At 35.0% G+C, this 27,293-nt stretch overlaps 1 protein-coding gene across 5 annotated transcripts in view; it reads left to right on the forward strand.

Moving 5' to 3' along the window:
• Positions 1–27,293, forward strand: part of KANSL1L (KAT8 regulatory NSL complex subunit 1 like) — a 123,656-nt gene that overhangs the window by 58,609 nt on the left and 37,754 nt on the right. For 3 of the 5 annotated variants that reach the window (XM_043445996.1, XM_043445995.1, XM_043445994.1), the window contains exons 4-6: positions 3,082–3,279; positions 4,957–5,078; positions 25,335–25,539. In XM_043445996.1, the coding sequence (XP_043301931.1) occupies positions 3,082–3,279; positions 4,957–5,078; positions 25,335–25,539 (525 nt within the window). The remainder of the gene's footprint in view (positions 1–3,081; positions 3,280–4,956; positions 5,079–25,334; positions 25,540–27,293) is intronic. The other 2 variants (XM_043445997.1, XM_043445998.1) reach the window with 2 other exon arrangements.

Raw genomic sequence — 27,293 nt, forward strand, 5'->3', positions numbered from 1 at the left:
AGTTAACCCAGTTTATCCTTCTAAAAAAACTTTGTGTTTTTTATTTATGTTATTTTATCTATCATTAGACTATTTTCCTGATTTATTTAAAAAATTCAGATTAATTGAGTTATGATTAGCAAACATTGTAAAATAACCATCATGGCGACCCAACACATATATTTTTTTCCTGATTTTTAAGAACAGAAACTTATTTCTGCAATGTCTCCAGAGGATTTAATCTTCTTTACTTTCTTCTCTGTTCTTGGATATGGCAGAGAAAAATTGTGGGCCATTCTTTTATTGTGAGAGTTTTGTTCAGGGCAACAGTTTAAGAGAACAATATGGATTATGAAGTTGGTTATGAGTGATTCCCTTGCTGAATTTTTAAAATGTTTTTCCTAATTGAATTAATGATAGCAGGCCTTCTACTTATAAAAAGGTGGTATTTTAAAGGTTTGGAAATTGGACTTTTGAAATTCAGAATCAATTTTTCCCTAGAAACAATATTTTAAGTAGGGATAATAAAATCATGGTAATTTACAGCAGCCTGGCCCATAATATAAACTATAATAAAAACAAATGGAATTATAAATAATATAGTGAAAACTTATATTTCTTTTCTATCAAGTACTTGTGAAAAACCTGCTAGAGACTTGTACAAATTTGGGGTAGATATTTCAGATACTTTCAAGAACTTTTGAAGTGGATGATACTACATCTGTCAAATCTAATTTAATTTTTAAAATATCAAGTAAAACAGAAGCTACTTTTAAATACATTTCTTGAGATTTCTAGAGAGCCATATTTGTGCATTCTATAAAAATAGTCATTGAAGTAGGATCAACAGTTGGACTCCCTTATCTTTGTAAAAGTTACTAGTGCTGTTAAAGTATAGTTTAAGAAATGTTACTTTTACTCAGCATCATTTGTAATATATTACTATAAAATACTAAAATGGATACTTATACAGTATCTGAATATGTTAATTCTAAAGTGATATATTCTCTCAACTATAGTGTAAACTAAGATTACTGATATATAACATATAATCTATAGGTGGTTTCCCCCCTATGTATAGCACTTACACATGATATAAGCTGCTGCTGCTAAGTCACTTCAGTCTTGTCTGACTCTGTGCGACTCCGTAGACGGCAGCCCACCAGGCTCCGCCGTCCCTGGGATTCTCCAGGCAAGAACACTGGAGTGGGTTGCCATTTCCTTCTCCAATGCATGAAAGTGAAAAGTGAAAGTGAAGTCGCTCAGTCGTGTCTGACTCTTTGCGACCCCATGGGCTGTAGCCTATTAGGCTCCTCCGTCCATGGGATTTTCCAGGCAAGAGCACTGGAGTGGGGTGCCGTTGCCTTCTCCGTGATATAAGCTAGCCCATGGCAATTTAATTTATCCCATCTTGAAATACTGTACACTTGTATTATTGTTTTAGTCTATTTTTCATTTCAAGAATATAATATTTTAGCCACATTAGGCATTTAATATCTTTGCAACCAGCCTATAGGAACTTATTGACGTTTTGCCAGAAAAATAGTAATATACACATATGCACACAATATACACACACACTTAAATGTTTCATAATAATATGTATTATTTGCAGGGGCAAGTGTAATAAAATAGATAGGAAGGGAAGAAATATTATGGTGAGAACTATGAAACCATTCAAATGACACTTGTGCACTCCTTTTTCCCCTTTCTCTTATTTCTTCGTTACTTCTAAGGGACCTAAGGATAAGGACAGTTGGAGTGAAGAAGATAGGGAATGGGGGAGAAAGTTCAGCAAGTCAGTTGAGTAGTATGTGTGTGTATGAATGGTAGGCAGGGAGTACAGAGGCAGCTAGATCCCTACTCATTTCTCCAGTTACTTACATTTCAGAAAATACCCCTTAAAGTTGAAAACTTGTGTCTATATTATTAACCTGTCTACTCTGTAAGCAAAGAGAACTTGATTAGTTTAGAGAGTACTTTTTCTCAATAGTACAGTCCTATCCATGGTTGCTGGCTGGTCACAACAGTGTTGGGGTTCTTTAGAATGCTCTGAAAGGAGTTAATAGAAAGTTAGATTGTTGTTTGGCTGTTTGTAAGTTTGATATTTTAATTTATGAAATTTGTTGTTGTTCAGTCACTCAGTCTTGTCCGACTCTTTGCGACCCCATGGACTGCAGCACTCCAGGTTTCCCTGTCCTTCACTATCTCCTGGAGTTTGCTCAAACTCATGTCCATTGAGTCGGTAATGCCATCCACCATCTCATCCTCTGTCATCCCCTTCTCCTCCTGCCCTCAATCTTTCCTAGCATCAAGGTCTTTTCCAGTGAGTTGGCTCTTTGCATCAGGTGGCCAAAGTATTGGAACTTCAGCATCATTCCTTCCAACTTTTTCTTTATCCTGAATGTATCATGCTTTTAATGCTAATAACTAAAACCAGTAAGAAAGGCAATTGCTTATATATAATTTATGACAGTTCTTTACAAGGCTAATCCATCAAATATATACATGTTATTTTAGTTTGGGCTTCCCTGGTGGCTCAGAGGGTAAAGCATCTGCCTGCAATGTGGAAGACCCGGGTTCAATCCCTGGGTGGGGAAGATCCTCTGGAGAAGGAAATGGCAACCCACTCCAGTATTCTTGCCTGGAGAATCCCATGGACAGAAGAGCCTGGTAGGCTGTATAGTCCATGGGGTTGCAAGAGCCGGACACGACTGAGCGACTTCACTTTCACTTTATTTTAGTTTAGATCCGTGACTTTTTTACAGAGTTAAACTAGTACTTCCGTCCAAGTTTGATGCATGAAACAGGGCACTCAAAGCCGGTGCACTGGGACAGCCCTGAGGGATGGGATGGGGAGGGGGGTAGGGGTGGGGTTTAGGACGGGGGACACATGTACACCCATTGTAAAATAATTAGCCTCCAATTTAAATAAATAATTTTTAAAAATGTTAACACTTAAAAAAAAACTAGTACTTCCAACTGTCTATTTTCTGATTCCCAGGGAATAATAAAAAGCATGGTTCACGTGCATTGTAACATTAAAGTTCTTTCAGCAATCAATTTGTTTTCATTGCAACTCTTTAATTGCTGTTTGTCTAGGGGATAGTGATCTTAGAAGAATGTCGACTTTCAAAAGACATATTGAAAAAGCAAGTACAATTTGCAGACCAGCCAGCTTCCTTAAACACTTCTGGGAATCCCCATATCCCTCAAGAGAGTCAAGATCCTTTACCAGAACAAGATTTTGAAATGTCACCAAGTAGCCCTACGCTGCTTCTTCGCAATATAGAAAAACAGGTAATGTGAAGTATGAGTGGCTTGAAATGACTTTGAATGGATTTTGCAAACTGTTCTACTTAAATGTGTTTCTTAAGAATATCAATTTCTTAAGACATTGGTTATTGAAGTTGGTCATTTGACATTAAGTACAATTAAAATATTTAGTATATCTAGTCTGTTATAATAGTGATATAATTAAAGTTATTTAAATATAATATGTTAAGCATTGGCACATAGCTATAGGGTGATAACTCAGTATACTAGGGTTGGAAACTTGTTTTCTAACAAAATTGCTCATCATTGAACTTTTTTCACGGAGAAAGAACTAGGGTACCACTTAATAGATCTGAGTGGGGTATTTGATTGATTTATTGATAGAAGGTTTTAGTGAAAGATAACATTGGAATGTGGATTATTTCATTAAAAAATGATCGTGGAAATAGTCTTAATAAATCTCTGATAAATTACTTTGATTCTAAAACTTTTTCTGATATTTAAATCCTCTTATGAATAACTCAAATATTCAAAATAAAAAATTTTGTCTTGGAAGATGGATATATAATTAGCAATGGATATATAATTAGCAAAAGATAATTAGCAATGGTTTTCTCTGTGAAATATTATTACAGGTTATTTTCTTTTCATTTTTGAAATCTCTTCATACTTTCCCTTTTCTGTAATGAACTATAGTAGATTACATGTGTAATGAAAAAGGTGTCATTCTTTGATAGAAATGTATTGTTTCCATTTATATGGTTTACGCATATTACAATTGTTATATGTGATTGTTTTGAGAATAATTAATATTTATTATATATTACAAATAGGTTACATGTAAATTTTGGATAAGAGTGAATGAAAATTTGGGGTATCTGAAAAAACTGGTATATTCAAATTAGGAAAAAATTTGAGAAGGAAGCCTAAGCTTGAATTCTAGATCCATTTCTTTTCCTTTTAAATTTATTTTTAATTTGAGGATAATTGGTTTATAATGTTGTGTTGATTTGTCATACAACATGAATCAGCCATAAGTATATATGTGTGTGTATATATATATATATACGTATATATATATATGGCCTCTTTCTCTTGAACCTCTTTCCTACCCATCCCATCCCGTACCTGTAGGTTGTCACAGAGCACCGAGTTGTCCTAGCTCCACACCATACCAATTTTATAATCCTTGATCGAGCAGCTTAATCTAGCTTTTCTTCAGCTTCCTTGTCTGTAATTGATTTTAATAATAGCAGTATCAGTAGTTTTAATATTATCTACTTTGCAGGTTAGTTGTAAAGATTAGCAGTAATCTATGTTTAGAGTTTAATTTAGTGCCTGGCATATAGATGGCATTTAATAAATTATAGTTATGAGTTTGTTATTATTAATTTGGCTACCTCAAAGGAAGCATTTTATAGATGCTGTCAGCTGAATTTCGGTGTTTTAGAGGCTAGGATGAGTAGACAAAGGAACTGAGCAAAAATGGATATGGAAAAAGAGGAGTACTTAAAAATGTAGATGTATTTATAATAAATGGAAAAATCAGTAATGGTATAAATTGTCTTTATAGAGTAAACTGTTTACTAAAACAAACATTTACTTGTTTCATGAGAGGTTAAACTTTAATAGGCACTGAAGTTCTGAGATTTAACCGTATCTCTTGTTAGCAGCAGTAAAAGGTTTACTGTTTTCTTGCAGAGTGCACAGTTGACTGAAATCATCAATAGTTTGATTGCCCCTCTCAACTTGTCCCCTACATCATCACCCCTCTCTTCTAAATCGTGTAGCCATAAATGTCTGGCTAATGGCATTTCCAGGAGGTAGGTATCAGTGGGTTAGTTTTACTTCTCAGTTTGGCTTTGCTTGTTTTATTTTTATTTTGTTTTGATCTTTTAAGTATTGTAACTTCTTTTTTTCCTTAAGCATTATTAGAGTACAATCCAGCAACCATGGATACATTTTTAGATAACATAAAACTTTTATAACTAAGGGAACTGTAAACCTGAGAATGAGGATGAAAGCTTTCCGGGAAGCTTTTTAATGTTTCTTAAAAAGAAAAACAGTGCTATCATTTGCTTCAGAAGTACTGCCATATTTAATATGCCTTCCATTTTGTACATTTTGTAGTCTTCAGCTCCATACTGCCGTTGCAATGCATTTTAATAAAAGATCCTATATATAGTTTGGGTGTGGAAGACTGATTGGTAGATACCATCCATAAAATTGAGCTTAAAGTTTACTCATTTTGTAAATGAGTCATTCTGTAGTTCAGCTTTTGTAAGATAAATTTTTTACTAAATGTAGTTAATATGGTAATTCCTATAATCCTTGGCAATTTATTATGTCATGTTAGCAAAAAATATAGATACTATGAATCCTGTTTTGGGAACAGCATTTGTGCCCTTTATTTTGCTTACTTTTCTCTTTTAATCTTTCATTTTAAAGATAAATTAGAATTAAAGACATACTAGAATATTATTTTGTGCATCTAATTTTTTTCAAATAAAATTGTAGTGTGGGCTTCTTTGCCTTAAGTACCATAAAGAATTAAGTGTAATTTAGTATTGGAAATATTCATATTAATAATTATATATGATTTATTATTAAATTAAAAATAACAAGAAAGGAAAATTTATATCACAGTGAAAATTATGCTGAGTAGCTATCAGATTCTTAATGAGACTAGTGTATATAAACTAAGTCTTAAAAATGCTGTTATTTTTATTTCTAATTTGTTGTTTTGAAAGTAATTTTTAATAGTTTTACAGTTTTGTGTGTGCAGGGTCATTTTTACATTATTCTTTTGTGGAAGCAGTTATTCTGTTGGTTTTACTTTTATTTTTGTTGACTTTATATTCAATCCTTGTATCACTGATGATTCTCTTGAAAGTAAAGATTCTAATGTGTTCTAATAATATCTTCATTTATGAGAACATTTCCTCATTAAAAAAAGTCATAATTACAAATTGAGCCACTAAGCACCATCAAATTGTGACTTGGGGCTGTGTCAATTTTAGATAACATTTTGTTTACCTAACTAGGTCTTATGCTGTTACACTTATGTGGGTGTGGTGTCTGTGTGTATGTGTGTACTACTTTTCATCTTAATGTACTTGCATATATTTTTGATCATTTATTCACAAAGTATTTATTGCTTAACTATTGCTGTATGCCCTATAGTTAAAGTCCTAGGAACACAATGATTAAGAAGACAAAATCTTCACTTTTAAATGGCCTAAACAGTTTAGCAGGTTAAACATGTAATTGTTTAAAATACCATATAATAATAGTGGAATTGTGTGGAGTTGTTTGAATATTTGGTTTTAATAGCTGTCATAGTTGAAAAACGTACTTCATAAAAATATACAAATCCAAATGAAAGAAATGTAACATTGGCTATGTTTACCAAATCATGATACTTTTTCAATCCTATCTTTTATATAGTCAAAAGGTTCTTATTGAAATCAGCTAGTAATTGCCATCTTTCCTGATGTTAAGTAGTTGTTCCTACAAACTAATTTGAAAGATTATTTCTGAAAGTTTGTAACAGGTTGAAAACCTAAAATTATTTGATATATTTAAGAGCAGGTAAAATTTTGCCCTCCAGCATTTTGAAATGTGCTGGTGTATGTGTTTTAATTAATTTTGTTTTTACTAATGTGTTTATTTTTGACAACAATGAACACTTTTTTCCAAGTACTTTATACATGAGTTTTTTTTCAAAAAGCACTTATTTTCACATTTCCTATCAAAATGTCATATTCCCTTGAAGGAAAGATTATAATATTTATTTTCTAACATTTGCTAGTAACACAGCTCCCTTTCATCAACTCTGAGAGAAGATGAGAGAATTTAGACTGTTAAGTTTTTTAAATGCCTAATTGATCTTTAAGTTTAATAAGTCTTGTTACCAGATAACAGTAAACTGCTATATGAAACAAACGATTTGGGGGATACTCCAGATCTCATAAAAAATTTTGTAAAAATTATATTTATGATAGTATATACTATAATATATTAACCAGGAACATAGAAACTAGAATATATTACAGATAAGAAAATAATAACACTGAAAGAAAATTTTGAGGATATGTGGTCATTGTGTTAGATACCAAAGAGAGGTACTAAAAAATATCTCTTGGTTTTGTCAGTTGAGACTTTAGCAAGAATATGTAGTGTGACATGACAGAAATAAGAGCTGATTATGAACAGAACGGGAGATGAAATAGAGAGGAGTCCAGACTGTATTTTCAAGGGTGCTGACTGTAAAGGCTGAAATAAAATGAATGCACAAAGTCAAGGAAGGTGTTTTTGTTTTTAAGAAGGAAGGTGTTTATGTAAACATCTTTATTAAAATAAAGAGAAGAGAAAGAGCTACAGATGGGAAATGTAGAGATACATACCACAAAGTTATGGAGGAACCTTATGACAGGAGAAAGTAATGTAAAATAATTTAACAGATTATTTTACATTACTCATATTTAAGAGTATTATCATAGATTTTAAAAATTAATCAAATATATAATTTCACATTATAGTAATATATGGAAAAGTTTTAATTTAAGAGATATCTATATTGAAGCAATGTAAAATTTATTTTTTGTGAAGCTTCTGACTGGGAGTAAAATGTCAAATGAAAGTGAAAGTCACATGTCCGACTCTTTACGACCCCAAGGAAGTCTCCAGGCCAGAATACTGGAGTGGGTAGCCTTTCCCTTCGCCAGGAGATCTTCCCAATCCAGGGATCAAACCCAGGTCTCCCACATTGCAGGCGGATTCTTTACCAGTTGAGCCACAAGGGAAGCCCATGTCAAGTGAGGCCTAGTTTTATTTCTCACATCTTTCTGTTTTTCCAATATTCTTGATATTTTTTTTCCTTTACATGTAGTTTAATATGAACAAAACATATTTTAAACTTAGAGATTTTCAAGAGTAAGGGCTTACTCTGTTTAATGGTATTCAAACCACAAAGCACTTACTATTCACTTTTTGAATTAAAGTAAATGTGAAGGTAAGAAAATTCTTTTGAGTAAGAATTTTAAAAATTCTGGTAAAATGTACATACCATAAAATTTACCATTTTAACCATTTTTAAGTTCTAGGAGCATTAAGTGATTCACATTTTTGTCAATAGTCTCCATCATCCATCTCCAGAAATTTTTTCATCTTCCTAAACTGAAACTCTGTATCTATTAAATGATACCTCTACATTCTTCCTTCTTCCTGGTTCTTAGCAACCACTGTTCTATTTTATATCTCTATGAGGCTGACTATGCTAGGTATTTTATATAAATGAAATCATATAGTTTTTGTCCATTTGTGATTGCCTTGTTTCACTTAGCATAATGTTGTCAAGGTTCATCCATATTGTAGCATATGTCAACATTCCCTTTTTAAGGGAATAAAATTCTACTTTATGTATGAACATTGTTTTAAACTTTAAATCAGTTTATTGACATAGTAACACAACACACTTGCCTCTCTGACACCCCTGTGCCCCCTCACCCAATATATTGATAGATGTCTCCCCCTTCCTCCTCCCTGAAAACAGGCTGTTCAGTGAAGCAGGGTAGGCCACTCCTGCATCCCCAGTCTCATGCCTCTGCTCAGAACCTGTTAGGGAGAGAGGGGGGCAGTTAGGCCTGCACTCAGCCAGGCAGTCATCCAGTCTGTAAGAACAGATTCCCCCACAACCCTCAGGCTCTGAGTTGCTGTTTTGTTTACCCATTGATCCTTGGATGAACTTTTTGGGTTGCTTCCACCTTTTGGCTAGTGTGAATAATGCTTCTGTGAACAGGGGTATACAATTATCTGTTGAGGTCCCAGCTTTTTATTTTCTACATATGTACCCAGAAGGGGAATTGGTGGATTGAATAAAAGTTTCTTTTTCAATTGTTTACTTTTTAAATGAGAAATTATTGAATGCCGTTAACATTTCTAAGCCAAAAGTTAAAAAAAAAAAAGCAAGAGCCCAGAAAATTAAACAAGGCACAGCAGTCTGCTTTGTCTGAGACCAAATTCTGACAATTATCAGGCTGAGGTTTTGGTAGCTTTGTGTGGAAAGAGAAGAGGCCAGATTTAGAAAAATCAAGTGAGGCTTTAATAGCTTGGGTTAGAGGATGATAAATCAAAGCCCATGGCCTTGCCTATATATATATATATATGTATATATATTCCTTTGTATATGTATATATATTGTAAATACATATATTTGTATATGTAAATATATGTATATATATATTCTTTTTCATATTTTTTGCTGCATATCAGAAGCACAACATTGTAAATCAACTATACTTCATTTAAAAAAAAACAAACTCCAAGGAAGACATACAGATGGCTAACAAACACATGAAAAGATGCTCAACATCACTCATTATTAGAGAAATGCAAATCAAAACCACAATGAGGTACCATTACACGCCCAGTCAGGATGGCTGCTATCCAAAAGTCTACAAGCAATAAATGCTGGAGAGGGTGTGGAGAAAAGGGAACCCTCTTACACTGTTGGTGGGAATGCAAACTAGTACAGCCGCTATGGAAAACAGTGTGGAGATTTCTTAAAAAACTGGAAATAGAACTGCCATATGACCCAGCAATCCCACTTCTGGGCATACACACTGAGGAAACCAGATCTGAAAGAGACACGTGCACCCCAATGTTCATCGCAGCACTGTTTATAATAGCCAGGACATGGAAGCAACCTAGATGCCCATCAGCAGATGAATGGATAAGGAAGCTGTGGTACATATACACCATGGAATATTACTCAGCCATTAAAAAGAATTCATTTGAACCAGTCCTAATGAGATGGATGAAACTGGAGCCCATTATACAGAGTGAAGTAAGCCAGAAAGATAAAGAACATTACAGCATACTAACACATATATATGGAATTTAGAAAGGTGATAACGATAACCCTATATGCAAAACAGAAAAAGAGACACAGAAATACAGAACAGACTTTTGAACTTTGTGGGAGAATGTGAGGGTGGGATATTTCAAAAGAACAGCATGTGTACTATCTATGGTGAAACAGATCACCAGCCCAGGTGGGATGCATGAGACAAGTGCTCCGGCCTGGTGCACTGGGAAGACCCAGAGGAATCGGGTGGAGAGGGAGGTGGGAGGGGGGATCGGGATTGGGAATACATGTAAATCCATGGCTGATTCATATCAATGTATGACAAAACCCACTGGAAAAAAATAATAATAATAAAAAAAATAAAAAATAAAAATAAATAAATTAAAAAAAAACAAACTGTTTCCCTTTTTCCACTCCTGGGGCACCATGGGGAGAGTTGCCTTAAAATAGCAAACCTATGTTGAAATAATGTGAACATTATAGGGATTTGACATGGATTTTCAGTCCAAATTTCCATCAGTGAGTCATCAAGGAATCCCTAGTTTAAAATGATTCTATAATGGATGACACTACAAGATAGATGCAAAGTCAAATGCAGATTCTCTCTAGGGGAAGGTACTTTTCAGTTAGTTCAGTTCAGTCGCTCAGTCGTGTCCCGACTTTTTGCGACCCCATGGACTGCAGCACGCCAGGCCTCCCTGTCCATCACCAACTCCTGGAGTTTACTCAAACTCATGTCCATTGAGTCGGTAATGCCATCCAACCATCTCATCCTCTGTCATCCCCTCCTCCTGCCTTCAGTCTTTCCCAGCATCAGGGTCTTCTGCAATGAGTCAGTTCTTCGCATCAGGTGGCCAAAGTATTAGAGTTTCAACTTCAGCATCAGTCCTTCCAGTAAATATTCAGGCCTGATTTCCATTAGGATGGACTGGTTGGATCTCCTTGCAGTCCAAGGGACTCTCAAGAGTCTTCAACACCACAGCTCAAAACCATCAGTTCTTCAGTGCTCAGCTTTCTTTATAGTCCAACTCTCACATCCATACATAACTACTGGAAAAACCATAGCTTTGACCAGATGGACCTTTGTTGGCAAAGTAATGTCTCTGCTTTTTAATATGCTATCTACGTTGGTCATAACTTTCCTTCCAAGGAGCAAGAGTCTTTTAATTTCATGGCTACAGTCATCATCTGCAGTGATTTTGGAGCCCCCCAAAATAAAGTCTGTCACTGTTTCCCCATCTATTTGCCATGAAGTGATGGGACCAGATGCCATGATCTTAGTTTTCTGAATGTTGAGTTTTAAGCCAACTTTTTCACTCTCCTTTTTCATTTTCATCAAGAGGCTCTTTAGTTCTTCTTCACTTTCTGCCATAAGGCTGGTGTCATCTGCATATCTGAGGTTATTGATATTTCTCCCAGAAATCTTGATTCCACCTTGTGCTTCCTCCAGCCCAGCGTTTCTCATGATGTACTCTGCATATAAGTTAAATAAATAGGGTGACAATATGCAGCCTTGGATGTACTCCTTTTCCTATTTGGAAGCAGTCTGTTGTTCCATGTCCAGTTCTAACTGTTGCTTCCTAACCTGCATACAGATTTCTCAGGAGGCAGGTCAGGCAGTCTGGTATTCCGGTCTCTTTCAGAATTTTCCACAGTTTGTTGTGGTTCACACAGTCAAAGGCTTTGGCATAGTCAATAAAACAGAAGTAGATGTTTTTCTGGAACTCTCTTGCTTTTTTGATGATACAGCAGATGTTGGCAATTATCTTTGGTTCCTCTACCTTTTCTAAATCCAGGTTGATGATCTGGACGTTCACGGTTCATGTACTATTGAAACCTGGCTTGTAGAATTTTGAGCATTACTTTACTGTAATTAAACCAAGTACTCTTAAATTGAGGATAAACACACTATTGGCTTTTTTTCTCCTATTACATTTTATTTTCATATTACATTAGGAAAACATACCTTCTCTAAAAGACTGCCTTGGGACATTTAATCTCCTTTCACCCCCCCAAAAGGTATTAACTTTTGTTTATGCTTAGTTATAGTGGCTTTTAATTTAGTGGTTTGTGGGTAACTTGAGATTATGGAAATACATATATACTTTTTTCATGTCCTTTTTGTTTTCAACATTTTGTGACCTTGGGCAAGTCAGTTAATTTCTTTACATTGCACTTTTTTTATTCTAAATTTACTGGGATACAAATATTTTCTAAAGTAATTTCTAGTGCTAATAGTCTTCAATCAAATGTTTATTTGTAAAGAATTCCATTTTTTCAAACAAATGAAAAATGAAAAACAGATCTCAGTACAGCTTAAAATATATATCTCTTTGTAACATCACTATTGTTCTTTGCTTTGGATGTTTTATGTTAGCTTATATCTAGAGATTTAGTGAATAAAGAGAAATTACTCAACACATTTTATTAACTTTAAAGCATAATATAGAATTTATTATGGAAAGAAGTACCCAAGACAATAGGAGGAATGATGATTCTACTCAAGTGTCAAAAACTTTTGAATAAGCCATTTGGTAAGAACTAAGCCAAATTTATTACACATTGCCTTTCTTGGGTGCTTCTGAACTTAGTTTTTCTTTGATAACTCAGGCTCATCCCTGTGTCCACATCTTCACAGACTATCAAGATTAATAAATGTATATCAATGAAAGAATTCACTTAATTGTCAGCAAATACATCCCGAGTGATACAGGGTGCCGGGCATTGGACTGGATTGGGTTGTGATGTTGAACAAAACCAGGTGTGGTCTCTGACCTTATGGTATAGAGTCTAACTGGGTAAAAATGGTATCAGCTGAAGAACCACACAAATAAATGTGTAATTTAAAATCCTGGGACTTCCCTGGTGGTCTAGTGACAAAGATTCCATGCTTTCCATGCAGGGGACCCTGGTTCAATCCCTGGTTAGGCAGCTAGATCCCCCACACTGAAACTAAAAGCTTCTGTGTGCCACAGCTAAGACCTGGCACAAGCAAATAAATACGTAAATAAAAATTTTAAAGTAAATACTGAAAAAAAAAAAAAATCCTGGTGGGACTTCCTTGACAGTCTAGCAGATGGAAGTCTGTGCTTCCAAGGCAGGGAGCTCAGATTAGATCCCTGGTCAGGGAAGTAAGATCCCACATGCCACAGACAAATGTGAAGAAAAATTTTAAATAAAAAAATAAAATTAAAATCCTGGTCAAGTGCTATGAAGAAAACTCATTGCATTGTTAAATAGTTCTGAAATTAGATGGGTCTGAGATCAGTCCCAACTGTAGAACTTGGTAGCATTGTGATTTTAAGCAACTTTCTAGATCACAGTTAAAATGCAAATAGTTTGCTTGTTGGGTTATTGTGAGGATCAAATGAGAGAAGTGTTATATAATTTTATTCTTGTTTTTTACTTGTTTATTATCTACCTTCCTGGATGACAATGTAAGCTCCGCGACAGTAGGAATTTTTCTGGTCTGTCTTAACTGCTATTTTCTTGACATCTAGATCAAGAGTCATAACATGGACATGAATAAATACTTTTTGAATGAATGAAATATCTTTTAGGATTTCATACAGGTAATCAGCATTCTTCCCAAAATATTTTGTACTTGTTTGCTTTTTCTCTGTCGTAGTCAGATTGATATGTTGTTAATCTCATGCTGCCTCCTGCAATTCTGCTTCCTCTCATTTAATTTAACTCTGGACTAGAAAATCAGATAAACAAAGTCAGATGGTAGAAGTACCTGTCCTATAATAAGAGATTCTGAAGTAAAAGATAAGTCCTCTCTCTTAATAGTAACAGGAGTGAGCTTTCATCCATGGACTCATTGAGATCTTTTTTGGTTATTTAAGAAGTGTTTGCGGTTTCAGCTGTATTCTGTATACTTGGACTTACTTATGATAAGTAAACTCATCAGTGCTTCTAATAAAGCGTTCTCATTCTAGCTTTATATCACATTTAAATTAGGTCTAAGAAATTTAAATTTGGATTTTTTAAAGTTTGGTTACCTATTCTGTATTATTATTTTTAGTGGACCACATAGAACTTAATGTGTGATACAATTTTTTCTAAGTATTTAAGATAATTTTTATAATACCCTAATGATCTGTTCTTATGTCTAAAGTAAATTCACTTGGTTAATTATTTTTCAGGGCAGCTGTTTTGCCCACTTTTTGTTCATTTATTCCCAACCCCCAACTCTTATTTAATTGCAGTGTCTCCCAGAAGTCAGGGTTGTTTCCTTAGCTTTATTAATCTTGGCAGCAGGGTTTCAGATGAGTCACCGGGAACTGAGCAGCTGAAAAGACTGACTCTTCAAACAAAGAAGCGTTACATTTTATCTTCATAGAGACGGTTATTTGTTTTTAGATCTCATACTCTAAAATGAAGATAAAGTGCTGTAAGTGCATCTTCATTTACCCCATGGGGTATTACCTCTGGGAAAGTGAATTTCTGCTTGAAATAATGTCTAGAATTTTTGTTGTTGTTGTTGTTGTTTTGCTTTAATGTGTCCCAGAATATGATATGAAATTAAATTCCAATGAATCATTGTCATGCTATTTATTTCCACAAATGATAATTATCTCACAAAATGTAATGATTCTTTCTCATTGGGCATCATAATTGAAAACTGCAGCTGAACTGATAAACTAATCACATATAAAGTAATTCTCTTACCCTCATAATATTTTCAATAGTCACTTCTCTGTTATGAGAAAACGGTTAGCAAATTCTAGGCTGAAGTTTTCAAACATAATTTTGAGTTTCTGTGACATTAAATATTGTATCAGCTAGATGTACAATATCAATAAGGAAATAAAATGTCTCCTGATGTGTTTTTAAAGTAATACCAATAGGATTTATTTTCTTTTGTAAACTTATACTTTTCCCTTTTAACCTCTATTAATGTAAGTCTTTAACTTAGTGTTATAGGAAATGTTTAAATTGTGATACAACTACTGAAGACATGTCATATAACTATTTAAAAAATGATCTGTATTAAAAAGATGTGGTCATATAGGAATTTACTTCCTTTAGAATGTCAGGTAGAAAACCTCGGGATACCACAATCATTGTGATACCATGGCGTCACAGAGTCAGACACGACTTACCAGCTCAACAGCAACAGCCGTAGACCCTCGTAGGGTCTTAGACCCTTAGACCCTCACACTCATAGGGGTGTGATTTTATAGGGGAACAAAAAGAGACTTAAAGGAGAAAAATCAAATTTTTTCTAATGCTATATTTGTGTTTAGATGCAAGGATTTAAAAAAATATTTTAGAATTTTTCAGATTTTGTCTCTTTGCAAATTTTCCTTTAAAATGAAAAAAAAATAGTGAAATGTTAGAAAGTCTCAATTTCAAACTATATTCCATATGTCAGAAAAATAGCTCAGAGATTATAGTGAAGAATCTGAGCTGAACTCCCAAACTATAGGTTAGTTAGAAACGTTTGATAGATTTTATGTCCCTGATAGCTCAGTTGGTAAAGAATCTGCCTGCAATGCAAGAGACTCCGGTTCGATTCCTGAGCCGGGAAGATCTGCTGGAAAAGGGATAGGCTACCTACTCCAATGTTGTTGGGCTTCCCTTGTGGCTCAGCCGGTAAAGAATCCGTCTGCAATGTGGGAGACCTGGGTTTGATCCTGGGTTGGGAAGATCCCCTGGAGAAGGGAAAGGCTACCCACTCCAGTATTCTGGCCTAGAGAATTCCATGGACTGTATAGTCCATAGGGTTGCAAAGAGTTGGACACGACTGAGCCACTTGCACTTCACATTCAGAAAAAATATAGCTCTCATAATATTGGCTTCCTAGTCTCCTTGCCTTTATGCTCTAAAAAGTCCTCTTGAAATTAAGAGCCAGAGATGGGAATGGCAGATGGCTCTACAATATTTGATCTCTTTTCCTCTCAACCTTTATTATATAAAACTTGAACATACAGAAAGCATACAAAAGTGAATCAGCTTATTCCTAGCTTAAATAGTTCTCAAGATTTTGCTACTCATTTCAGCTATTTCTCTTCTTGATATATTTTTTTCCTATGGACTTAAAAAAATTTTTATTGATATTTTAACTGTAAGACTTTCATTTGTTTCTTTGATAAACTTTTTTTCAACATACCCACCATGTTGTTGTCATGTGCTTATTTTTTATTCTTATAGTATTTTAGTCATAATATATCACTATCATAAAATTCTCTGTCCATATTCATATTTTGCCAGCTGTCTCAAAATCATCTTTTTATGGACAATTTATTAGAATCAGGACCCAAACAAAATCCATATGCCTCCTAAGTCTCTTATTCTCGAATAGCCACTTCAAAATGTATTGCAAGTTCCTAATGCCAAAAAAGACTGCAATTATAGATGACATTTTGGTGTTCTTATAAAATTAATACAAGTTCATTATACAATAACTTAAAAATTCATGAGCTATCAACAAGAAAGTGGAAATCACTTGTATTGTTCAGAATATATTTCCTTCCTATCATACATTATTTTCATTGTTGAGCTCTACTAGAAGTTTTGTATCTTATTTCAGTAGTATATCTGAGGCTTTTTATACTTAAAATATTTCTTTTCCATTTTAATGGCTGCATAAAGATGTAACTTAATTTTTCAGAGTAGGTAAATATCTTAATTTTTTTTAGTTCAGTTCAGTCGCTCAGTCGCATCTGACACTTTGCAACCCCATGGACTGTAGCACGCCAGGCCTCCCTGTCCATCACCAACTCCCAGAGGTTACTCAAACTTAGGTCCATAGAGTTGGTGATGCCATCCAACCATCTCATCCTCTGTCATCCCCTTCTCCTCCCACCTTCAATCTTTCCCAGCATCAAGGTCTTTTCCAGTGAGTCAGTTCTTTGCATCAGGTGGCCAAAGTATTGGAGTTTCAGCTTCAGCATCAGTCCTTCCAGTGAATATTCAGGACTGATCTCCTTTAGGATGGACTGGTTCAATTTCCTTGCAGCCCAAGGGACTCTCAAGAGTCTTCTCCAACACCACAGTTCAAAAGCATCAGTTCTTTGGCTCTCAGTCTTCTTTATGGTCCAACTCTCACATCCATACTGGAAAAACCATAGCTTTGACTAGACAGACCTTTGTCAACAAAATAATGTCTCTGCTTTTTAATTGCTGCCTAGGTTGGTCATAGCTTTTCTTCCAAAGAGCAAGTGTCTTTTAATTTCATGGCTGCAGTCACCATCTGCAGTGATCTTGGAGCCTCCAAAAATAAAGTCTGTCACTGTTTGCATTGTTTCCTCATCCTTTGCGATGAAGTGATGGGACCGGATGTCATGATCTTAGTTTTCTAAATGTTGAGTTTTAAGCCAGCTTTTTCACTCTCCTCTTTCACTTTCATCAAGAGGCTCTTTATTTCTTCTTCACTTTCTGCCATAAGGGTGGTGTCATCTGCATATCTGAGGTTATTGATATTTCTCCCAGCAATCTTGATTCCACTTGTGCATCATCCAGCCTGGCATTTCTCATGATGTACTTTGCATATAAGTTAAATAAGCAGGTGACAAGACAATATACCATCTTGACATACTCCTCTCCCAATTTGGAACCAGTATGTTGTTCCATGTCTGGTTCTAACTGTTGCTTCTTGACCTGTATACAGATTTCTCAGGAGGCAGGTAAGGTGGTCCGGTACTCCCATCTCTTGAAGAATTTTCCACAGTTTGTCATGATCCACACATAGAAGAAAATAATAGAACGGGAAAGACTAGAGATCTCTTCAAGAAAATTAGAGATACCAAGGGAACATTTCATGCAAAGATGGGCACAATAAAGGAAAGAAACGGTATGGACCTAACAGAAGTGGAAGATATTAAGAAGAGGTGGCAAGAATATACAGAACTATACAAAAATCTTAATGACCCAGATAACCAGGATGATGTGATCACTCACCTAGAACCAGACATCCTGCAGTGTGAAGTCCACTGGCCCTTAGGAAGCATCACTGCAAACAAAGCTAGTGGAAGTGATGCAATTCCAGCTGAGGTATTTCAAATCCCAAAAGATGATGCTGTTATCAACAATAACAACCAAATGTAAGTGTTGTACTCAATATGCCAACATATTTGGAAGACTCAGCAGTGGCCATAGAATTGCAAAACATCAGTTTTCATCCCAATCCGAAAGAAAGGCAATCCCAAAGAATGCTCAAACCTACTGCATAATTGCACTCGTTTACACGCTAGCAAAATAATGCTCAAAATTCTCCAAGCGAGGCTTTGACAGTATATGAACCAACAACGTCCAGATGTTCAAACTGGATTTAGAAAAGGCAGAGGAACCAGAGATCTAATTTGGAAGGTCATTTTACAGTGTATTTCAGCATTTTCTTGTTGCTATAGTAGAAGAGACTTGTATTTTTAAGTGAATGGGGGGTTGTAATTTTCCTATTTAATTCCTAGAGTAGGGAAAACGGGCTGGTTAAGGCACTGTTTTCTCTATATGTAGTAGATAATGCCTGGATCTTGATCCACTGGTCATTTGAGAGAGATGCTTGTTTTTGCCATGTGGAAGACAAGTAATTCCCCTACGAGGCCATTTTAGTGAGTTTCTATAAGGTCCTATTTTATGTAATTTCTTTAAAATATCATTGAGTATATCTGAGTAAATAATGTGTTCATTTCTCCAAATATTATCAAGAAAAATAAAGATAGTAAATTCAACTATTGGCAGGACTCTGGGCATCAGGGAAGGTTTGAAAAAGGTTGCCGCCTACTTTAGCTGCTATAGATTGAGGTCATCAAGAAACTCCAAAAGATGAAAAGTAGACTTGAAATAGAGATTACAAATTATGCAAAAATAGTGATTCTTAGGCATATACTTTATGAATATGTCAGTTTCATAAGGATCTTATAACAAATCAGCACAAAGTGTGTGGCTTAATATAGGAGATATTTTTTCTTCCACAGTTCTGGAGGCTAGATGTTGAAAATCAAGGTGTCAGGCAGGGCCATACTGTTTCTGAAGATTTAGGGCAGAATCCTTCCTTGCGTTTTCCTGGCTTCCTGGCAGTCTTTGGCATTTTGGGCTTATAGACATTTCTCTTCTGTTTTCACATGTGTGGATGTTATTCCCTGGGATCTCTTCCTGAACTCTTTGTCTCTTCTTACAAGAACATCAGTGACTGGATTTAGGGCCACCCTAATCCACTCTGACATAATTTTACCTCATTAATTACACCTGAAAGTCTGTATTTCCAAGTAGGGTCGCAATCTGAGGTTCCTGGTAGATGTATATATTGTGACAACACTCTTCAGCTCCATATAGCAAGTATGGGTATTTGTGTATGAGAGTAGATTGAGAACTGGCAGGCTGTCGTAATCTCTTAGATAATACACATTCTAATTTTCTTCTCCATGTGGAGTTCTGCTTTTCTTAAGTGTGTTTAGTATGAGTACATGAATGTGGGGGAAATGTTGAAAAGTACTAAAACAATATTTTAAAAATCTGTGTTGAATAGTTGTTTTCTGCTGCTATTTCTTGAGATTAGAAGATAAAAATAACTTTATGAAATCTTGTCTGTGTTTTTATTGTTTTAACTTTCTAAATTTATAGCCAGGCCCAAAAGTTTCTTATTTACTAACATCATTTGAGCATGGCATTAATTATAATAATTATAATTATTTCAGTCCTTCTAAGAATACAGCTTGGCTTAGGCAAAAAGTTATGAAATATTTGAACAAGTTACTAAAAATCCTGGACTGTCTTTCATTGAGTTTATTATAAAATAGATTGAAATTAGACTGTTCTTCCTTATTTATTCACCATTTTCTCCACCACCAAGACGACACAAAGAACTTATCAAATATATGTCCCTATAAGCCCATGAACAATGAACAACATTTGCAGAAATTTATTTTGGTAGGAATTAATATTCAAATATCAGTTAAAAGCTTAAATGCTTCACTTCTGGGCCTTTGGTTTCTGTAGTAATCAGAGTAAAATTTTAATTAAAAAAATTCACTTGAAAATTCCATTTATACTCTGTAAAAGTAAATTGAATGCCTGTTGTTATTCATAAATATCTTAACTGCTAAGATTTTCTAGAATTGCAATAGACAATCAGTTATATCAGAAAGTCATTACTATTAGAAAAATTAGGCAGTGTTAATAAAACATGAACTCATGACTTTTGGAATATTTTCTTTGATAAAACTCTTGGTCATTTTGCACTTTTTAAATTAGAAGAAAAAATTTAAACTTTATCCATGCTTTCTCTTTTACAAATCAAAATATCTTACAGCTCTCATCTGCTTTATTAGACTTATACATTTATAATGGGCATATATGATTATAAGATAAAATAAGGTACATCATAGCTTACTATTAGAAACTAACTGTTGTTAAGTGAAAGTTAAGAGATTTAGAATGGAACTCAAGGCAGTGTAAATATGTCTTATTTTTCTAAATGCTCTCTTATAACCTTCTATTTAGAGCTTCTTTTGGCTCTTAAACTATAATGTTCCATGTTTACTCATTCACTAAACTATTTAGGTAAGGTATGTAGTGTTATATGCTTCCCATATAAGTTATAGGCTTCCCTAGTGGCTCAGATGGTAAAGAATCTGCCTGCAATGCAGGAGACCTGGATTCAGTCCCTCAGTCCGGAAGATCCCCTGGAGAAGGAAATGGCAACCCACTCTAATATTCTTGCCTGGAGAATTCCATGGACAGAGGAGCCTGGTGAGCTACAATCCATGGAGTTGCAAGGAGTCTAACATGACTGAGCAACTAACACTTTCACATTATGTGGTGTAATATACATACCCTGTGCAAAGCACAGAGCTGGAGTGATAAATCTGAAAATAACATGTGTGTATATTTCTCCATTCATTCTATAAATATTTATTGAGCATTGACTGGTTCCAAATAGGAAAAGGAGTACGTCAAGGCTGTATATTGTCACCCTGCTTATTTAACTTATATGCAGAGTAGATCATGAGAAATGCTGGGCTGGAGGAAGCACAAGCTGGAATCAAGATTGCCGAGAGAAATATCAGTAACCTCAGATATGCAGATGACACCACCCTTATGGCAGAAAGTGAAGAAGAACTAAAGAGCTTCTTGATGAAAGTGAAAGAGGAGAGTGAAAAAGTTGGCTTAAAACTCAACATTCAGAAAACTAAGATCATGGCATCCGGTCCCATCACTTCATGGCAAATAGATGGGGAAACAGTGGAAACAGTGACAGACTTTATTTTGGGGGGCTCCAAAATCACTGCAGATGGTGACTGCAGCCATGAAATTAAAAGACGCTTACTTCTCAGAAGGAAAGTTATGACCAACCTAGACAGCATATTAAAAAACAGAGACATTACTTTGCCAACAAAGGTCCTTCTAGTCAAGGCTATGGTTTTTCCAGTGGTCATGTATGGATGTGAGAGTTGGACTGTGAAGAAAGCTGAGTGCCGTAGAACTGATGCTTTTAAACTGTGGTGTTGGAGAAGACTCTTGAGAGTCCCTTGGACTGCAAGGAGATCCAACCAGTTCATCCTAAAGGAGGTCAGGCCTGGGTGTTCATTGGAAGGACTGATGTTGAAGCTGAAGCTCCAATAGTTTGGCCACCTGATGCAAAGAGCTGACTCATTTGAAAAGACCCTGATGCTGGGAAAGATTGAGGGCAGGAGGAGAAGGGGATGACAGAGGATAAGATGGTTGGATGGCATCACCGACTCAATGGACATGAGTTTGGGTGGACTCCGGGAGTTGGTGATGGACAGGGAGGCCTGGCGTGCTGCGGTTCATGGGGCAGCAGAGTCGGACACGACTGAGAGACTGAACTGAACTGAACTGAACTGTGGTATGCCAAGTATAGTGTCAGGAACTTCTGATAAAAAGTTAAAACATAGTCTCTGTAACAGTTTTAGAAAAGGAAAAAGATACTAATCAGATAGTAACACAAATCGTTGTAAAATTGGCATCATGAAAAATACTATGAAGAAAAGAACTCATAAAGTAATTTGACTTTGTCTTTGGAGAGACTATACAAGGGCTCAAAGACTTGCCTGAGGTACTAACTTTTGAACTGAGAGCCAAATGGTTATTGGAAATTACGTAAGTGAAGGAGGATGTGAGAAAATGCCTGGAAGCAGATATTACATAAAGTAGGTCTTGTACTGGAGCAAGTGTGAGTTATTTGGAATTAAAAGAGGCAATGTGGCTGGAACACAGGGAAGAAGAGGGAACGTGACACATGAGGAGGCTGAGAGAGCAGACCAATCAGGGCCTTTTCCATTAAGGATTTAAGTATTTTTCTCAAGAGCAATGAGAAGGCTTTGAGAGATTTTAAGCAGTTCAGGCATGGGAGGAAAGGGTAAAACAAGACCAGATTTGTTTTCCTGAAAGATTAGAAGGGACTGGATGGAAAAAAGTGTGAATGAGGGGGAGACAGTTACAAGGGTATAGGAGGAATTCTGGCAGAAAAAAGCCTGGATTAAGACAGTGGTTGTGGAAATGGAGAAATGTGTAAGCCTAAAAACCCCCTCATTTCTTCCCTCTCCTCAATTATTTAGTTTATTTTAGAGTCAAATTGTACTATCTGCCTATTACACAGTGGCCCTAGGCTATCCTTTTGGAGATTTTTATTGTTCTCTGAACAAAAGCTTCCAGTTAGAAATCTAAAGGAGTGTGATTTGTGTCCTTATCTAGTACTACCCCACTTGTAAAAATGCCATTTCAAAACTATATGTTGACATTTGTTGATAATTTTTGTGACAGTTATGATGGTACTTGACAGCAGCTTATTGTATCCTCAGTTTCTGGAGTTTCCTAGGTGTACCCACAGCTCTGTGGGAAAACTTAGCCTTGTCTCTCATTGAAATGTTTTTCCTTCCCGGGTTTTCTCCTCCTCCTCCGGTGTCTCTTACATCTCCTGCATTGGCAGGCAGGTTCTTCACCACTAGCGCCAGGTATTGGATTGTTCTCTCCTGAGGGGAAAAATACCCTTGGATTATAGAGTCACTTCAGCAGCGTTGTGTTGTCCTCCAAATAACTTCCTTTGTTCTCCTTTTCAGTAAGATTCATTCTCTTTAGTGTAAACCATTGGGCAGAATAAGTGAGTTTATCAGTGGTTTGCAATAACCCTTTACGACAGCTTCCCAGGTGGCTCAGTGGTTAAAGGATCTGCCTGCTAGTGTAGGAGATGCAGGTTCGATATCTGGGTTGGGAAGATCCCCTGGCGGGCTACAGTCCATGGGGTCGCCAAGCGTCTGACACGACAGAGCGACTAACACTTTCACTTTCATCAGTTATTTATAAAGTGACTGAAGTGCCAACTTTGGTGAGCTTTTTCCAATGATATTGTATTAGTCTTTGAAACTTGAAAATATAACATTTAGGGACACAAATGATAAGCTTTCCATTTATCTTTAAACTAGCCTGTGAGCCTCTCACCAGTTCAAAAGCTGAGAGATGTCATTCAGTGAGAAGATAGTGGCTCACCTCCTCATACCTCCCGCAGGGAAGGGGAAACAAATGCCCATTAACAACTAGAGAACTGAACAGAGGCGAGAACTGGTTAACCGTGCTCCAGATTGCTAGAACAGAAACTCTTCATTATCCCAGACATTACCCAAGCAACGTCTCTCTAGGGAGCCAGTGCCATCTGCCTAGAGATACTTCCCACTTGCTAGGAGAGCCGCCTTTTGTGCTGGATCTAGTCCTACGTCCCTGAATCCTCACTGTCCTGATGTGATCACCTCTGGTACTAACCACCCACTGTAACCGGTCTTCTTCCTGACCTTGGTTCACTTCTGTACCTGACATGCTTCGTACCTAACTTGATACTGGCTATCACTTATGCCTTCTGTTTACCCTTGACGTGGTAGCCCAGGTCAAAGGCTGGTTTCTCAAGAGCAGACTGTTACTTAGCACTTTATACACTTGAAGTTTTTATAGTAATACATATGATATCTTACAAAAAGTAACATCAGTATATGAGACTGTACCTGTTAATTTGAGAGTATTGGTATATCTTAAACCTTTCTCAGATAGACATCTTTAGAATATTTATTAACTGACAATTAAAACATTCATGACTAGAGCTCTCTGAATACTGAAGTTAATATTTTAAAAATAAAATATTTATCATCAGATTTTTTTCCCTATACTGGTCTGGCCAATAGACATACTCAATTATATATTTGTATGTAATCACCAAATTCCATATTTTATTATTCTCTTTTGGTTTCACCAACAGAGCCATTCAGGTACCCTTATTTCTAGTTTCTTACTACTATATAAAATATTCTTGAATTACTTGCTTTATCTGAAAGATAATAGAATATTTTGCAGCCATAAATATTTAAAACCAGTGATAAAGCTATAGAAAAACCATATCTTATGTTTACCTTTAAATACTGATTCTACTTGAACCAAATAGCACATTTAGAATTTATTTGTGATTAGCAATAGCACATATAGATTCACTTGTTGATCTTAGAATACTAAGTTGGCTAGGTTTTGTTTATATAAATAAGGTTGAACTTGTAGATTATAGTACCTGAAAAGCTGAATATTTTATATGTAATATACTGGTATAAATAAAGTTAAATTTATGTGGAGATAAGCATTAACTCCCTCCCGATGTTCTAAAATATTTAAATAAATATTTAAAAATTAATATGAGAGATAATTATAAAATTATGCTTATTTTCATGTGTAGTTTGTGTGATCTGATAAAATATTTTATAGTTTGTGTCTTCTATGTCATCAGTTTTAAAAAATTCTTAAAATGTAGACAGATTGCATCTTTGTTTCAGAATTCCCTGAAAAGATATGTAATGCTTATGTAAGAGCAGCTAATGATGTAGTGATGAGACGTTAGCCTTTTTAAAATCTACAATCCTGTGTAAATTCACCCTTATTGAAAAAGAATTTGATGTAAATACTTTTAACACTGTAATATTCATGATTATTGATTTACAGTGAAATTTACATTGTACTACTGAATTCATGTGAGCATCTCTAACCTATGGGATATTTATTTTGCAGGAGAAAATACAGATTCTGTTTTCACAACTTGAAATGTAATTTTCCATTAATATTGATTCTTTCATCAGTTGTTACCACAAAATTGGCTAAAATTAATGCTCCTCTGTCATAATAGATCAAGGTGATTTACATTTAGTTTTCTTTGTCTTTGTTTGTTTGTTTTGTTTTATTCCCTCCACTCCCCAATTATTTCATGGCATTTCAGTGCTTCAGAGAATTTAGATGAGCTCTCTTCCTCCAGTAGCTGGTTGCTTAACCAGAAGCACAGTAAGAAAAGGAGAAAAGACAGGACAAGATTGAAATCTCCATCCCTGACTATCATGAGCACGGCCGCTCGAACAAGGCCACTTCAGAGTTTCCACAAACGAAAACTCTACAGATTGAGCCCAACATTTTATTGGACTCCACAGGTAAGGTTGCCTTTGGGAAAACATGAACAAAAATTTTACTGTCCATATATTTCACAAGTGACAGGATATGAATTGTACATAGTTATTTAGAAGAAGATTTAATAATTTTTTTTAAAATAGCAGTGTATTCTGTAATTCTCACATTTCCATTTTTTTTAAACCATGCTTAAACTAATCTGAAAGAAAATTACATATCAAGTTGATTTTAAAATTTTACCAGTAAGGGTAATAAGACACAGGCATGTTATATATTTGTCTTTTGCTTAGTAAAGAAAAAGGTAAAAATCTACAGGGCTGTAGTTATTTTGGAGGAAGGACATTGCTCTCCCTTTTAGGCTTAGTATTTGTTAAATCTGATGAGCACCCCTTTTCCATGTAAGCAGTGAAAGTTTAGATGACCATGCTTACACTTTTTACAAATAAAATATGCTTTACTAAAAGCATTCATTTTGAAAAGTGTGTTTTCATTTATTAGCAAAATATTAGGTTTACATCTTTCAGTACATATCTTAAACTGTGATGGAGGGCAAAGTAAATTATCTCTAGTTATCATTAGGTATAACATGCTCTTTTTCTATATTTTAAATAATATGTCAGAGGAAAGGAATTTATTTTTGCTTTAGTATTGTTTTTAAGTATTACTACATTAGTTATTTTTAAATATATTTCTATAAAAAAATCAAGATGCTTTGTTTCATTAAAAAAAGGTTTTATAGGATCCTTTTATAAATAGGACTATGAATTCTGACAAATTAATTTTTATCAATAATTTGATTTTTGCCATTTTGTAGTTCAGTTAATAGTATGCTCTCTCAACTTGAAATTTTTCAAAGTTTTATTTCAGAATTTTCAGAAATTTTACATAATTAATCAACCTAATAGGAAAATATTTAGTTTTTATATAAGAAATTATACTTTATTTAACAATTTTTATTTAAAGTTGCTATAAGCAATAAATATTTGAAATTGATTTTATAATTTCATAGTTAGAATTGTCTAAGAGAAATATTTCACATATAAGTAGGTCTTAATATTCTGACTGGAAGGAATCTATTTGAATAATTTAGAGGATTTGCTCTGTATTGCTAACGTACTATGTATGCCTTAGTAATGTAAAGATTGGCGTAGAAAAGTGAATGAATTTACAACTTTCAGGAAACAAAGGAGAAAGAAGTCTGATATTATTGTTACTAATAGGCCATATAATTTATCATATTCCAGTCAAAATGCTAAGCATATTCAGTACATTATTTTTTTTAGTCTTCAAGCATATAACTATGAGGCATTATTAATCCCACCTTTAGATGCAGAAATTGAAGTTTAGGGAGATTAAGTAACTTTCCCAAGGTCATATAGCTAGTAAGAAACAGGTCTGATTCCAAAGCCCATGTTTTTACCAGTTAATATTTACATTGGTAACAACAAGAATCACCCAGCTGTTTTTTGATCAGTATTTTTACTGAAGCGTAGTTGATTTACAGTGTTGTTAATTTCTGCTGTACAGCTGAGTGATTCAGTTCTATACACACATATATATATTTTTTCTTAATATTATTTTCCATTATGGTTGTCATGGGATATTGAACATAGTTTTCTGTGCTATACAATAGGACCTTGCTATATAAAAGTTGACATCAGCTAACCCCAACTTCCCACTCCATCCCTCCACCAACCGTGTCCCTTTTAGCAATCACCAGTCTGTTCTCTATGTCTGTGATGCTTTCTGTTTCATAGTTAGGTTCACTTTATCATAT

This window comes from Cervus canadensis, chromosome 24, assembly GCF_019320065.1.
Source record: "Cervus canadensis isolate Bull #8, Minnesota chromosome 24, ASM1932006v1, whole genome shotgun sequence".
In the NCBI taxonomy this organism is placed as follows: domain Eukaryota; kingdom Metazoa; phylum Chordata; class Mammalia; order Artiodactyla; family Cervidae; genus Cervus; species Cervus canadensis.